Below are 15,992 nucleotides of genomic sequence, written 5' to 3'. Positions count from 1 at the left end.
GTATTGCTTGGGTATGTATTCTAAGGTAAGGAATCTATCACTAACGTGTCTCTTTCCGATGCACAAATTACTTACTTGTGTAACGATATATCTGTAAGAGACATTAGTTAGTGATAGATTCCTTACCGCCGCCCATCCTCCCCGTTCTGCAAACTGTTCTCTAGGGTTCAGGTCATCCCTTTCAGGGCCCTAGTTCTATTGCACCAGTAGTCGGTCTCTGGCATGGCTCTGCGCTCCCGGCGTGGAAAAGTTGTGTACAGAACTGACGTCCACGCGCGTGGGTAAGTAGCTCCGATGACGTCATCTCGGCGGCTACGACGCCAGCGACGTATGCGGAGCCGTACGACGACGCCTACCGACACGCAGGGGTACTGCTGATGAAAACTTTCCGGATCCAGTCTGACGCCTGGGGATATTCTAAGTTAACGAATCTATCACTAACGAATATCTCTTACAGATATATCGTTACACAAGTAAGTAACTTGTGCTTAAGGGCTTCACGAGTTCCGTGCCACCAGTGAAGCATCTATTCACTTTTCATTTGAGTTTTCCTGGCAAGAGAAAAATAATTTTGTGCAGCACCATTTTGCCACCCAATCGCTTGGGTTTTAAGCCTTGCAGGAACTGCGAGGGACAGATGTCAATTACTGACCCCTACTCCATTTGTCTCTAGTGCCTTGGGTTGGATCACAACTCGCACTAATGTGAATCCTGTCAGAGCATCCACCAGGAAGCCCTTAAAGAGCATGAAGCCAAGATTTTATGGCTCGCACCAAAGACTTTAGGCATAGTTGTCATCAGTCTAGACCTCGCTCCAGGTCTACTTCTTCATATTCTTCGGATGCGAAGTGCAGGAAACAAAAGAAGCACAAGAAACAAAAAGGTAAGCCACTCGGACACCATCTGACTCCCACAGGAGCTTTATCTCCTGATCTAGAGTTGTTTGTCATGGAGATGGCCCAAAGAACTCCGAGTAACCTGTGTCTCTGCTTGATCCTGTTTAAGAGCTACCCCAGTCTTCACCAGCTCCACTTTTGTAGCTTCCCAGAAAATCTTATACAGGCACCAACTCTTGGCTGAACCAAAAGAATCGGACTCCCGCCTTTCCTCTCCGAACCCACAGAGATCAACTGCGGAGTACCCCAAGGATCATCGCTCAGCCCCACGCTCTTCAACATCTACATGGTCCCCCTCGCCGCCATCATCAGACAGCATAGACTCAGCATTGTATCCTATGCCGACGACACCCAGCTCATCCTCTCCCTCACAAAACAATCCGACGCCACCAGACACAGGTTCCAGGAAGTAACGAAAGACGTTGCATCCTGATGAGCAACAGCTGTCTGATGCTCAACTCGGAGAAGACAGAAGTCCTCGTCATCGGCCTCACCCCCTCATCTTGGGACAAAACCTGGTCGCCCACTGCCCTCGGCAACCCTATCCCACCCCCCCCACACTCCCAATGACCATGCCCGGAACCTCAGCATCATACTCGACTCCTCCCTCACCATGACCCGACAGATCAACACCGTCTCCTCCACGTGTTTCAACACCCTCCGCAAGACCTTCACGAATCCAGAAAGACCATGACCCACACACTCATAACAAGCAGACTGGACTACGGAACTGCCCTCTACGCTGGGATCAATAAATCCCTGCTCTGAAAACTCCAGACCATCCAGAACACTGCTGCCAGACTCGTCCTCGGCATGAACACATCACCCAGCACCTACGTAACTTCCACTGGCTCCTCGTCGAGAAGAGAGTAACCTTCAAGCTGCTCACTCACGCCTTCAAATCCCTCCACAACACTGGTTCCCAATATCTCAACAAAAGTCTCCTACCACGTCCCCAAGAGAAACCTCTGCTCCGCCGACCTTGTCGAACCCCCACGCAGCCGCAGAGTCCGAGCAGGCAGAAGAGCCAACTCGTACATCACAGCAAAGTCCTGGAACGAGCTCCCGCTCAACATCAGACGTTCCCCCACTCTGCATATATTCAGGAAGAGCCTCAAGTCCCGGCTCCTTTGCTGATTTGGAGCTGCACGCCATCCCGCCCCATCCCTGATAGATTGATCTTCTGCCATTTACGGCCTGAGCACCAACTCTGCAGCATTCCACTAAGCAATGGATGCTATCTTTTCCAGCGTGTCTGCACCACCCGGCGCGCCTTAAGACCCCTTGGCTCCATGAGTCCCTTTGTGCATGGCTCTGCCCCAACACTGCTCAGATCCACACGACAAGGACCGATACCAGCACCTCTGGTTTTGAGGGACTTTGCAACACAGCTGCCCATGCCATGGCCAGTGCCACCACCACTGCCTCCTTTGGAGCTGGTCCCCAAAGCGACTCCACAGAATAGGTCAGAAATTGAAGCACAGAGAATCCTTGAAGAGGGGGGCTATAGGAGCAGGATTTATGATCCGTTTTGAATGCCCATCGACTCCTAGACCTTAGCGGTTATAGAGGGGATGATGTCAACAACCCACGGCCATGAGCTTACTAGGGCTGTCTTCCACATGTGGATTAGGCACTTTGCCGGAGATGTATTTTCCTACTGGGATCCATATTCCAAAGTTAATGTCATTCCATATGACTGATAATAAGAATCTTCGACTCCCACCTGTAGAGGCAAAGATCAACGTCTTCACGGAGATGCTCCTATGACTGAACCTTTACTACACTTATATTACACCCCCTATAACCAGCCCTGACAGCATGGGACAAATATAGCAGCCCCTGCAGTGAACAAACTAGGCTAAATGCTGCTCCTCACTAGGCGATACGACATTTCTTTGTGCCCATCCTTCACCAGAAAGGTTAGTAATCCAAGCATTTTATTCCTCTGGACAGTCTGCTGGTTTCTTCCCATCAGTCCTCTCTGACAGGGAGTTAAAACACCTGAAGGCCTGGGTGGAAAAGACCTTCTCAGCAGGGAGTGCAGCTCTTAAATCCTTCAGTGCAACTTGCCTCATCATTCGCTACAACAACAGCTCATAGAATTTTTCCTAAATGATTGTGCCTTGTGCCGAAGGATATGAAGGCACTTTTCTAGGAAGTAATCTAGGATGAACAGAATGGCTCCCGGCATATTATTGAGTCCTGGCTGGATACGGCAGACTCTGTGGCACCAGGTTAAAGGCACCTCTGTCTCCATTCGTTGACATGCCTGGTTACACACATCCAACTTTTCATCCAACATTCATGCAAACCTCATGGACTTTTCCATTTGTTGGACATAATCCTATACCTCAAATACCTGAACTTGTTCCTCTGGAAGGAAAAGGTCAGGATGCTGACCCTAGGTCAAGTGCTACTGGCATTGGATCTCGGAGACCGGATGGTGTCACTTGACCTGCAGGATGCTTACTTCCACATATCTTTGCTGTGGGTGCACTGGAAGTGCTTGCGATTTGCAGTGGATTCTATGCACTACAAATTTGGAGCACCTCCCTTGGGCTTACCATTTTCACCTGGAGTGTTCATGAAGATGATGGCAGTGGTTGTGGCCCATCTCAAAAGGTTGGGCAACCCAATTTTTCTTACCTGCACATCTGGCTATTCAAAGTCGGATCGCTAGTGATGGTGTCATGCCACCTGCTATCAACAGTATCTCTAATGTGCAACCAGGGCTTTCCAATCAGTCCAAATTTCATTGTGGTCTCCCCGGCGAATATAGTTTATATGATCATTACTGGGTACAGCTCTACGTTCTGCCTCCACAGAGGACTGCCAACATCAAGGAGATGGTTCCATCCTTCCAGTTTTGAGGATGCTGAGATAGGTCTGCTGCCTTCCTGCATTCTCCTAGTGACGCATGCATGACAGCATATGAGGACCTTGCAGTGGCGCCTTCTCAGGCAGTGGCCACATTGTGGGGAATATCTGTCAAACTCCATCATAATCTCCGACAGGGCTGTTGCAGAAGTGGCGTGATCTAAAAACAAGGTGAACCTCTGCTAATGGCCCGCAATATCCCCTCCCGTCCGTTGCTGCAGTAATGACGGATGCTTCTACCCTATGGTGGGGTGCTCATTTGAAGATCAGGGGCCTCTGGCCTCCCGAACAGGTTCTTGACATCAACCTGTTGAAACTGCTGGCGATTCAGCTAGCGCTCAAGGCCTTCCTCTTCTCCATCCAATGTCGGTCTGTCCAGATCTTGATGGATAACTGTAGGAAAGTGGGTTTCAGTTGCAATAAACACCCACTTTTTGCCAGACTACTGGTGCACTTTTTCTTGCTGTGCCTTCGGTCCCTGCCAATCAGGTTCCCAGGGCCTGTGTTCTTTCCCCAAAAACAAACCCAATTGGCATCTCTGGCCACATGTCAGCCCCTGGTAAATGGTGCCACAGGTACCCAGGGCACTGTGTCCAGAGAAGGCCTCTAAGGGCTGCAGCACTTGTTGTGCCACCCTCAGAGGCCCTGTGCCCTGACACTCGCACAATGCCTTGGCAGCCTGAGTGCCTTGGTGCAGAATGAAGTGAAGAGTCAACATGGCACACATCCCTGTGTGCCATGCCCACAAACCACTGCCCTCGCATAAATCACCACACTAGCTGGGTGTCCTATGCCAGTGGTGAAGGTACCGGTGCATGAGCCCTGTACCCCTACAGAACCCAGGTCCATTCCTGGGCCCTGTAAGTGCAGTGCTGCCATTAAGAGTATATGGTGCTGGAAGGTTGTCATTACGAACTCCACAGCACCATAATGGCTACACTGAAGACTGAGAAGTTTGGTATCAAACTTCTCAGCACATTAAACCCACAATGATGCCAGTGTGGGATTTAATGTAAAATGCACAACAGAGGGCATCTTAGAGATGCCCCCTGAAATTCGACCAACTACTAGTGACCTGATTGAGTGGCTGCTTAGGCTGCCACCACCAGACATGTTTCTGGACCCCTGGGTCGAGAGCTCGCCGCTCTCGGGGGCCTGAAACAATGTACATCCTGGGACAAGGTGCCAAGCCTCCTCACGAAGGAGAGACTTCAAAGGCCTGCCGCCTTTGTGAACCTCTCCAGACCATTTGCTGCTTTCAGCAACTGATCCCCACTGGTTCTACCCCCCACTTTGGGCGGGAAAAACAAGTGAGGAAAAGAGGTGTGCCCACCTCTGCCAACTCCACCCCTCAGGTGGGGGAGGCGAGGTGAAGCTCAACCTAGAGTCCTCGCCAACTTGAGGATGGGGGGGACTCAGCCAACCAGGGACGGGCTCCTGCCCCCCTCCCACTGGAGAGTGGCTTAATAGGGGGTGTACCCACCCCAGGCAAGGGATCCATTGGTCCCTGCCCTTTACCTACCTGTAACGCCCCTAAATTTAGTATTTAGGGAGCACCCTGAACCTTCCTTCCTCAGATTAGAAACCACAAGCAAAAGAAGATAAGAAGAAGGACCGAAGAGCCGTGCAAAGCTAACAAGAGGAAGACGCCCACTGACTTGGCCCCAGCCCTACAGGCCTGTCTCCCCTCGAACCTGCTCTTGTGAAATCCCGGCATGTCCTGCAGCCAGCAACCCTACAAACCCCGGAGGACCTGCCTGCCTTCACTTCCAGGACTCTATCTTCCGAGAACACCGGACGTGTTTAAACTGCAGCTTCTGGTGCCAGCCAGAGACCGCGAATCCAGCACACTCTGCACCCACCGACCCTGGCCCGAGCTCGAATGAACCAACACCTCAAGGAGGTCCCCCCGCCGATCCTGACCCAAGATCCGGCAACCCCTGACCTGCCTCAAGCCTCCTGATGACACCTGCAGCCTCAATCCAGAGGAACCCCCGCCCTACCGCGACCAGAGTGGGTGAGAAAATCCGACGTCAAAAGGCACCCCTCCACCCGACGCCCCACGGCCTTGTGTGCCCAAACCAACGGTGCCTAACCAACCCTCAACATCCCAACTTACCCCTCGAAGTGGTGGTCGCTCCTGGAAGATCCTTGTCCCCGAGCATGCAGGGTTTCTTGTCCCGGAGAATCTCCATTGAAATCAACAGGGCACCCGACCTCAAAACAGCACCCTGCTCCCGGCCGCCCTAGTGCTGCTGGGGGTGCACCTTTGGTGCTACTTTGTTCCCCAACTTTCCCTGAGCTAAACCCTAGGAGCTTTGCTCCCACAACCCCGTGGCCCGCTTGCCAGCAGCCACCAACCGGAGCCCCCCTATCCTCCATAGGATAACATTGGGCCTCAACACTCTGCACCCGGACGCTCTAGTGCCGGTGAGGGTACAACAGTGCATCACTGACCCTGGGAGACCCCTGAGTCTAACCCCAGAACCCTAACTTCAAAGACCGAGTACTTACCTCGAAACCGATAACCTGCTTTTCCTCATAGGATAATATTGACACTTTTTCTGCCAAAAAGTTTCTAAGTGTCGACTTTTGAAAACTAAAAATATTCTTTAAAAATCGCACAAATAACCAATACGCATTTTCTCAACTGTTTTCAGGAAATGTCCCAGTGCTGAATCTAGGTATCCAGCACTGAGTAGGAAAAGTAACATAAGAGTAACTTACCTGTGAATTGAATTTCCTTCCATAGGATAACATTGGTGGTTCTCTGTGAAAACATTGTGTCAACTTTTGAAATACAAGATTATTCTTTAAAAATCGTACATCTAACTAAAACGCATTTTCTCAACTGTTTTCAGGAAATGTCCCAGTGCTGAATCTAGGATCCGGCACTGTTAGAAAAAGTAATCCGAAAAGTAACTTACCTGCAATTTATTGAAAAAGCCCATTCATTTGAATGTACTATACTTGCTAAGTGTTGCAAACTGCTTCCTTAACTGTAAACCAAAATCAGTATAATTTCTACAGTAATTTTGAACTGTGTTCACACAAGTAATTTATTACTGCAAAGTATTTTTATACTTACCTGTACCAGGCTTGTTTGGTTCTAGAGATAAACAATAGTATTATTTTATACAAAAACAATTGGCTTAGAGTTCAGTTCTTGAGTGTGTGAATTCATTTGCTGACTTGAGTGTGTACATCAAATGCTTAACACTGTCCTCTGATACTGCCTTACTGCTCGACCAAGCTACCACTTTAGAGAGTAAGGTTCTATCTAACTTTAACATCTGCCTACCTTTGGGGACTCTTGGGCTCTATACACACACTGTACCTCTTTGGTGCAGTATATATAGAGCCAGTTTCTTACAATAACACAACAGTGATGTTATATGTGAATAAATCAGGGAGAGTAGGGTCTCACCTCCTTTGCCTGGGAGCATTGAGACTGGTCTTGGGCACACCACCAAGGGATCTCGTACCATAGATAGTCCAGAACATTTTCTCCCAGAGGGGCAGTCCTCTGGTGGACTTGTTTGCCTCATCAAAAAATGCTTAATGCCAGAAGATCTATGCCCCCCAGAGTTTTTTGTGGGGTGCCTTGGGGGGGACACATCTTAGTTTAGGTGGGACTTTCAGCTGGACACAGGAGATGGTGGATGTCATATTGTCAGCGCTTCACAACTCTACCAAATCTGCTTGCTCTAGAAGGTAGAGTATAACTTCATTGCTTGATGCGTGGATAATAATGTGGATCATTTATAGGCTAAGTGGTCCCTAGTCTTGAAGTTTGCTTCTTCCCTTGTCCAGCTGAGATGTGCTGGAGACACTGTCAAGGGGTATTTAACTGTCTTCCAGACCAACCTTCCTTGTACAGGTCTCCAATTTTGATGTGTTTTTCAAAGGCGTTGACAAATTTGTATCCTCCAACCCCCTTTGCTGTGTCCCAATGGGACTTTAATTTAGTCTTAATGTTTCTCATGGGGACTCCGTGCCCCTGCGTAGTTGTCCCTTAAGGATGCTGAATCTAACAGTGCTTTTAGTGGCTGTTAGCTCAGCTACTAAGGAAGAGGAGTGTTTGCACAGGTAGGATCCTAGACAGGCAGTAAGCTTTCACTTGGACCACACCATAGAGACACAACTGGATTGCCAACTTTTTGTGGGATACTGTGGTGCCAAAAAAGGCAGAACGGTGCAGAAAAGGACTCTAACCAGATGGATCATCCTCTGTATTACAGCCTACTTTGCTTTGGCAGAAAACAAACCTTCAGAAGGGATGAGAGACCATTTCGCTAGGGCCAAATTGACCCCTTCCACTCTTGCCAAGGGGGATACGCTCTTTCCCCTTGCCGTGTAGCCTCTAGCCAAGAAGATTTGGCAAACACAGGGTGTATTGGGTATATCATTCAGGGGTCGTACACAATGTAAACGTATTTGCTGCAGACGTCCTTCTTACATTGACTGATCCCTCTAGGACCTTACCATCTTTGATACCGGTGCCCAATAAATTCTACTAATAACAGGGCTCAGATTGATAAAGAAAAATCCCATATCCTTAATCTAACACTGCCCTCGGGCAATCTCCCACACTTTCAAACATTAGTACCTTTCCAGTGGGCTGCCACTTCCACTCAATGCCTGTGACTCAATATCACAAGCCATCTTGAGGGATGGACTAAGGCTAACTATGCAGGATACCAGAAAAATATTCTTGGAGACCTCAGAAGATTGCCTCTACTATACTTATGGTGGCTGGTGCGTATTAATGTAATAAAAATAAATATGCTCCGAAGAATTATCTTAGCTATTTCATGCTCTTCAAACCCTCATCTCCTCGCACAATATTGTTCTGCTATATAGGGTGGCAAAAAAACCTGCATATCTAATAAATTGCTCATGCTTTCCAAAGATAAGGGCGGACTGGCATGTCCAAATCTTATAGAATATTACTGTCCGGCACAGCTGCAGTACATCTCTGAAAGGGTGGTGAGAGAACGAGAATAGCTGGTTCCTTATGGGCCATGCAGTAGCATGCCATCCCTTGTGGGAACTAACTTGGCTCTCTCAACATGCTAGACCATAAAGCGCATATTTAGCCACTCCAACTAAGACCGTCCTCGAGATATTGGATCATGTAGCTGTTATTAAAGGCCTCACCACCTTTCCTTCCCCTAATACTCCTATACCTAGGAAACCTGAATTCCCACATTGTGTGTACCCCACATAATTTCCTGAATGATTGAAGGGAGACTGTAGGAGCCTGAGAGACCTTTTTCGATGGGAGATCATCAAATCCTTTCACCATTGTAAACAAGATTTCCAAAGCTCTAAAAAGTCATGCTTCCCAGCTCAGATAGTGGGTCTTACACCTGTTGAATACACTTGCCAATACAAGACCACTCATTTACTTTGAAAAGTTAGTCTACACATTTCCTAGCACAAAGGATCTCATCTCTAGAAATTACTGTGTTATCCACGATTCTAAACCACCCATCATTCACCCCTACCAAACTCCTTGAGAAAGAGATATGTGAGAATTCCTGACAACTAACTGGAAACAAATATGACCGGATATTCCCTAAAATTCTTAGAAGCATTCCACAAAGAGAGTCCGCATATAAAGTCATGTACCAATGGTACCTTTACCTGGCAAGTCGGTTACTGGACATATCCATCCACATGGTCGCTGTGCAGGCATTGTGACACCTTTGTTCATATATGGTGGTCCTGTGCACTAATCCAAATGTTCTGGAAAGAAACTATAGGGTATATTAAAGGGATTTTGGGTTACCCTCTCCCCGCTGACCCAGGAATTTTCATCTTGGGAACGCTTTCTTCGGACATGGTGGGTATGACTGGCTCTGACTTGTTAGCCACATGACGGGTGTAGCAAACAACTCATTGCACTCTTTTGGAAGAAGAAAGATCCCCCATCTAGCACACTTTAGTTCTATAGGTTCTGGTAAACCGTGGCTATGGAACAAATAATGCACAAAATCTCCTGTTCAGAAAATACATTTGTTGGCATATGGCATTCTTTGCTGGACTATCTCTCTCTGCAAGAATACCTATGCCTGCACAGACCTAGGGCAATGCACCTATTTGATTGATCTTGGCAAACTGGGACATAGATGTCCTCTATGGTGGATTAACCATCACCTCCCCCTCCACTCTAATAATTAAGATGGCACACTACTCTTTCGGCTCCCCTTTCCTGACAACCGTTACCCTGGTCCTATTGGGTAATGCTGCACATACATGTCTATGCTTTCATCCCGAGAATCCATATCTTTCAATACAGAAAGATGCCAAATCTCCAATCCTAGCAGTATCCCAACCTTTCACTTCTGTTCCCTCCTACTCATCTCCATTTTTTCCCTTTTTATTGGGACTGGATTGGGGGGCTGTTCTCGTTAATTTGTTTCCAGATTGTATACATCCTCTTCTCAATAATGTTTGACAAAACTAGCAGATAGCGAGATACTATGTTTGCCTCTTGCTTATCTAACAATTTATTGCATATTTGACATATTCAAGTTTTTACAAAAAAAAAAAAGATTTGAAACAATAAATAGTAATGTAGTAGTAATTCTACAGAGACGACTTGCAGTGGTTTCAAGGACTGATAATGGTTTCATGACATTGTATTAGGTGAAAATGCTAAATATTATATTAAAAGATTTGCTAAATATATTTTTTGTTGTGTTGGTTGTGGACCCTTATATCCAGTCCTAAGTCCTTTATCATTCTGTTTCCGTAATGTAAAGGGTTTCGGATTTTTCCCTAAACAGCAAGGTAGAGGGACATAATTATGGTTTACTGATATTGTTTGGCAAGCCACCAGACATGGCATTGTCCTTATTTGTAGTAGAGGTTCTTTTGAAGTGTGTAGTTTTGATTCCTTGTGGTGATGTTTCAGCACATGTTGTACGACTGGTGGCAATCTGCTTGAATTCTCACAGACATTCGTTCTCCATTTAATGTTCTCCCTGTGATGCTCCTCTGTAGGAATTTTCACAACATTGTTCCCTACACCAAATTGAGCTCTGTAGAATGGCTCCTTGAAGTTCTTCCCTTTAAGCGCTGTAGGATCTCACCAGACATCATAGTAATCATACCCATACTGAATTTGTTTGTACTGCGCTGAGGTTTAGCCTCCTCACCGTGACTGTCATTTTTAGTGTCTGCAAGGGACACTTCAAGGAGTTTGCCACCCTAGTAAAAGTGACATTTTGTCCTTTGTTCCTTTTCCTGACATTAACAGTATTTGATGTTTCTGTGGGCAGTAAAGCTCTGTTGCCAGTGATCCACTCGTTGTACCCTAGACTGACATCTACAAAACTGCCCCATGGGTTTAGTGTCCTACACCATAGGGATTTCTGTAGAAATGCTCCCAAGGAACCCTCCTTTCCGTGGGTGTAGGACTAGCCCTAGACAATTTTCCCATCATACCAAGACTAAAGGTTTTGTAAAGTATTCCGAAGGGTTAGACTCATACCCATAGGCTGAGCTGCGTAGGAAGGCTGCTCGACACTCAGCTTAGTCTCTAAAGCAATATTTTTTAAGTTTGAGCACCTACCCTATATCCAAGCTGTTCCGGAATGCTCTCAGAGCAAAACTTCCTTGATCTACTGCTGAGCTCAAGGACATTTTGCACATAGAACAACCCTCATTTAACATCCTCCCTGTTGGTTTAATGCGTAGAAGAAACTCTTGTTCATATCAATACTGTGAATACTTGTATCACTGTTAAAACTTTTATCAAGGGCTACTAATGTGTCTTTGTGTACTCTTGATTCAGGCTAATCTAGATGAATTCCAGATGAGTTCACCTACATTCCTTAGAGCTTTAATGACCGCGGTATGCAGTGCTGCTATTATCGGTGAGTAACTTGCGATTTCTCTTTTTTTAATGAAGCGTGTACATGCACAAGAGGGAGGGTGTTGGAACCATACGACCATCACTTGTCTTTTGAACCTTAACTTAAAAAGCAACTTGTTACCTTATCAAAATGCTTTCTGATATTTATGTTTTAATCTAAAATGTAAAGACCAAAATGATCACATCCGTAAATTGAAGTTAACAAATGAAACAATATTCACCTTGTTTTTCTCCCTTTTTGCTTTCTGACATTTGTTTTATCATATGATGTAACAAGCATATACTCCTTTTCACACTTAATTTTTCTCGATTACCAATTGCAACTTCAGTATTTTTACGTAATATTTCCTTCTCTTCTTGCTCAAGACCGGAAACAAATCTGTTTTTACTTTTGTTCGTATTTTAAATACAAAAATGCAGCAATTTTTTTTTTTTTTTTAAGTTGTAAGCCTTTGTATCTCCTCTATTTTTAGGTCTTGCCTTCGCAGTACGCAAGCGCTGCTTAGGAAGGGACCTTTTGCAATCGCTCAGGACTTTTGGTTAAACGCGTGCATGTTTTGCATTGGTTTGTATTGCAACTCGTGCATGTTTGGCGTTTCCCTTGCGGGAGCGAGCAGCGGTGCCATCTGTTTGCAATTATCACGAAACAGATGGCGCCCCTGCTCGCTCCCACAAGGGAAACGCTGTGCGAGTCTCGCCCCCGTTTGAAACCTCATCTCTGTGCCCTCTGCTCACTACTGCCTCACTTTAACTTTCGGGGCCGCGGTTGTCTGTCTTGCCAGGCGATTTCATTTTGCCAGCCTCTGGCCAGTGCTTGCATGCACCCCAGCTGCAGCTTGCACCTACATTCAGACTGGTAAAGCATATGCTGCGGGGGGCTGAATGACTACCATTATCATTGCTCAGTTCGAATTTCCACCAGGGATAGCTGCACACCAGGTACGAGGAACTTTACTTGGTCGCGTTATCGTTTGGTTTGAAGTTTGCATTGATTTTAAAATCCAACCGTCACATGCACGCGCACTCTTTGGGGCATGCTTTAATGATACGGGTCCTGCCTGGTGTTCCCCCTCAGTCACTCGTGTTTTGAACGTTTTCAACACCCGGTTCTTCTCCCGAGCCTCCTGACCTCTATAGCTCCACAGTGTGCCAGGTTAAATCCTCTAAGGGCCGCTACCAATAGAGCTGTGACGCGGCCCTCGCGCCCGGGAAGCAGGTAAACACGCCGGCGTCAGTTCAGCATGTACCGAGGCAGATGTGATGTTTATACATGTGACCCGAAACAGGACCCCCACATGCACAGAGGCCGGAGACTGGAGAGGATTTGAACGCAGGGCCTTTGCGGTTAAAAAAAATCAATAATTTTTGTGTCTCTCACAAAATGCCATCTCTCGTTTCCATTAGAACAGGTGAGTCACAGGCTGTCAGCTGATTTAAACCTCTTTATGAGGTGAGGTCTGAGATGGGAGCGCAGGCCATGAACTCCTCATGAAGACGGCAGGGTTGCCTGTAAATCTCGTAATTTATGTTTTATTTTCCTTTTGCGCTTGAACATGGAGGGGTGCAGTGTGTCCAGTGTGGCATTTAAAGAAGCCAGGCCGGTATGTCGTTGATCGATAAACACACACATCCCTCGGTGCTCCTCACGCGCCCGCCCCCTTCTCAACAGCGAGATCCCCCCCTCCCCAATATAAGAGGATATGAACCTAGAAGCTCCGGAGGGGCCGTCATCGGGATGCGAGAGCCGAATTCACGCCTGTATCTGCGCATAGCTATGACGTGAAATGCTCTCCTTCTCAGCCCTGTTTATTGTACAGAAAACCTCCCTGCTGATGATCCCGGAAGGCGCGTCACCGTATCTGAAGTGCAGGCGCTTATTACAATCTTGAGTGCATTTGGCAGGCTACATTGTATCCTAAACCTCTCATATCTTTGTAACCAAAAGAGATAGTAAACATTTGATTTCATATTTGGGAGTTTTGCCAAATTCCATGCACCTCCCAGATATCCACTGTGCCGCTGCCGCCAGCCCCTATTCTGATCTGTGGACATTCTGCAACCCAGGACTTTGACACAAGCTTGTCAGTGGCACACACACGTATGTATTGATAAGCAGAAGGCGGCCCACATCAATAGCCATAATTTCCTTGTAAATATGACTCATAACTGGAAGGCTACACACGTTCTTAAGAGCATAAAAGAAATGGTCCTAGCCAGCAAACCTCAGAACACATCAGATGTAAAAAAAAACACCAGAAGGAATTTGGAAGCAGAATGGAGACAGTGTGAGAAAGTGGCTCTGTATATGCTGTTCCCAAATAGGTACAGGGTGTACAGAGTCCACAGTCCCCAGAGGTTTGGCAGAGGCTAAAGTTAGGTATAACCTTACTCTCTGGTAGCTTGGTCAAGCAGTAAGGCAGTATCAGAGGCCAGTGTAAAGCATTTATCTGAAAGAAACACGTTAGTTAGATTCCTCACCTTAGAATATCCCCAGGCGTCAGGCTGGATCTGGAAAGATTTTTCGCCAGCAATACCCCTTGCGCGTCGCTAGGCGTCGTCTGCGGCTCTGCGTTCGGCGTCGTGCGCCGGAATGACGTCATCGGAGTACTTAGACGCCGCCCTCGCGCGCTGACGTCAGTTCTTTTTTTCGCGCCAGACAGCGCCGATCCGGGAAGAGCTTACCCCTTTAGTCACTTTTTGACTAAAACATTTTGGACCCTTTTGTCTACTCGATTCGAACTGGTGCCGGTAGGATGCCCGGGTTTAAAGCCTGTGACTCCTGTCATCGACTGATGTCGGTGACGGACCACCACCGTCGGTGCCTTTACTGCCTGGGGGCCGACCACGATGCGGAGTTGTGCCTCGACTGCCAGGCCTTGACCTCGAAGGCTAGGCGGGAGCAGTCCCGTGAGCTTCTCGAGCTCCGACACTCGGCTCCGCGCCGTTCCCGGTCCCGGAGGAGGTCGAAGGACCGGTCGCTGAGCCGCAGTCACCACCACCGCTCATTGGGGTCGAAGTCTTCGGGTAAGTCGAAGCATGCTAAGAAGTCCAAGAGGCGGCATCGCTCTTCGGACTCCCCTCGCCGGTTGCGCGACTCAGTCGAGGGTCCGGGTGGTACCAACCCCGCGGCTCCGTCGGAGCCGCAGGAGCCGTGTCCGTCCCCATACCCACCAGTCCCTGGGACTGACGCTACTCCGGTGGAGATCATTGCCTTCCTCGCGGCCATGAGGGGCCTGGCTCCGCCGTCAACGCCTGCCGTTGCGCCTTCGGGCCCCGCAGTCTCGACTGGGCGACCTAGCGAGCCGGCGGCTCCGGCGCCGTCGTCGACTTCGGTCCCGACGCCGCAGGTCCCCGTGGGATCCAGGCCTGGATCTCAGTCGGTGCCGGTCGACCTCACGACGCCTCCTCCACCGGCGCCGACACCGGTTCCACCCCCGGCGCCGTCTTCAGACAACGCCGTTCCCCGGTTCAGCCCCGGTCCGGGCCCGGCGCCGGTGCGGCGCCGTCTTGCGCCGACGCCGATGGATGACAATTTCATCTACTGTCTGGCTCCGATTATTTCCCCTGTTTTTCAGGAATCGGATGACGGGGGCGACTGGGAGGGGTCTGAGGACCCTCTGGCCATGCAGGCCAACTTATCTCAGGACTGGGCAGATGAGCTGGGGGATGCCAGTGGTCTGGACACCTCCCCGAACACTGGTTTCATCTCTCCTCCGACTGTGGCTTTGGAGGAAGTGCTGCATTTTCAGTGGTGCTGCGCAAGGCGGCCGAAGCCCTTGGGCTGGAGCTGCCTGCTGTGGCCGTGAGGACTAACCTCCTCACTGAAGTGCTTCAACCGTCAGCAAGCTCCTCGGAGCCTCTGCTGCAGTTCAATGAGGCACTAGTGGACGTTCTGAAGGGCACCTGGTCCCAGCCCTCCACAGGACCTCCTGTGGATCGGAACGTGGCCCGGCGCCACTACCCTGCTCCGGGCGCCCCAGTTTTCTGTCCCACACCCCACGCCCGAGAGCCTAGTTATCCAGGCCTCTACTTCCCAATCCTCCTTCCCGTCCGCTCCTCCGGATCGGGAATCCAAGAGGCTGGAACAGTTCGGTAAGAAGCTGTTCTCTTCCCTTAGTTTGGGACTGCGGTCCTTGAACACCGCTTGCCTCTTGGACCGTTACTCCCACTCTCTGTGGGATACGGTGGAGGACGTGCTGCCCCAGTGTCCGGAGGAGGCCCGGAAGCGGCTCGCCCAGGCTCTTGCCGACGGGCGGGATGCAGCACGACATGCTATTCGATGTGGACTAGACACTACGGACTCGCTGGGTAGGGCGATGTCAACCACGGTG

The 15,992-nt window shown here is 48.7% G+C and overlaps 1 protein-coding gene across 19 annotated transcripts in view; it reads left to right on the top strand.

The window, feature by feature from the left end:
* Nucleotides 1-15,992, top strand: part of EIF4G3 (eukaryotic translation initiation factor 4 gamma 3) — a 1,568,346-nt gene that overhangs the window by 1,525,758 nt on the left and 26,596 nt on the right. For all 19 annotated transcript variants that reach the window (XM_085608969.1, XM_085608978.1, XM_085608977.1 and 16 more), the window contains one exon: nucleotides 11,581-11,662. In XM_085608969.1, coding sequence (XP_085465095.1) covers nucleotides 11,581-11,662 — 82 coding nt within the window. The remainder of the gene's footprint in view (nucleotides 1-11,580; nucleotides 11,663-15,992) is intronic.

The sequence above is a fragment of the Triturus cristatus genome, chromosome 1_2 (genome assembly GCF_964204655.1).
Source record: "Triturus cristatus chromosome 1_2, aTriCri1.1, whole genome shotgun sequence".
In the NCBI taxonomy this organism is placed as follows: Eukaryota; Metazoa; Chordata; class Amphibia; order Caudata; family Salamandridae; genus Triturus; species Triturus cristatus.
This window is presented reverse-complemented; position numbering and strand designations above follow the sequence as displayed.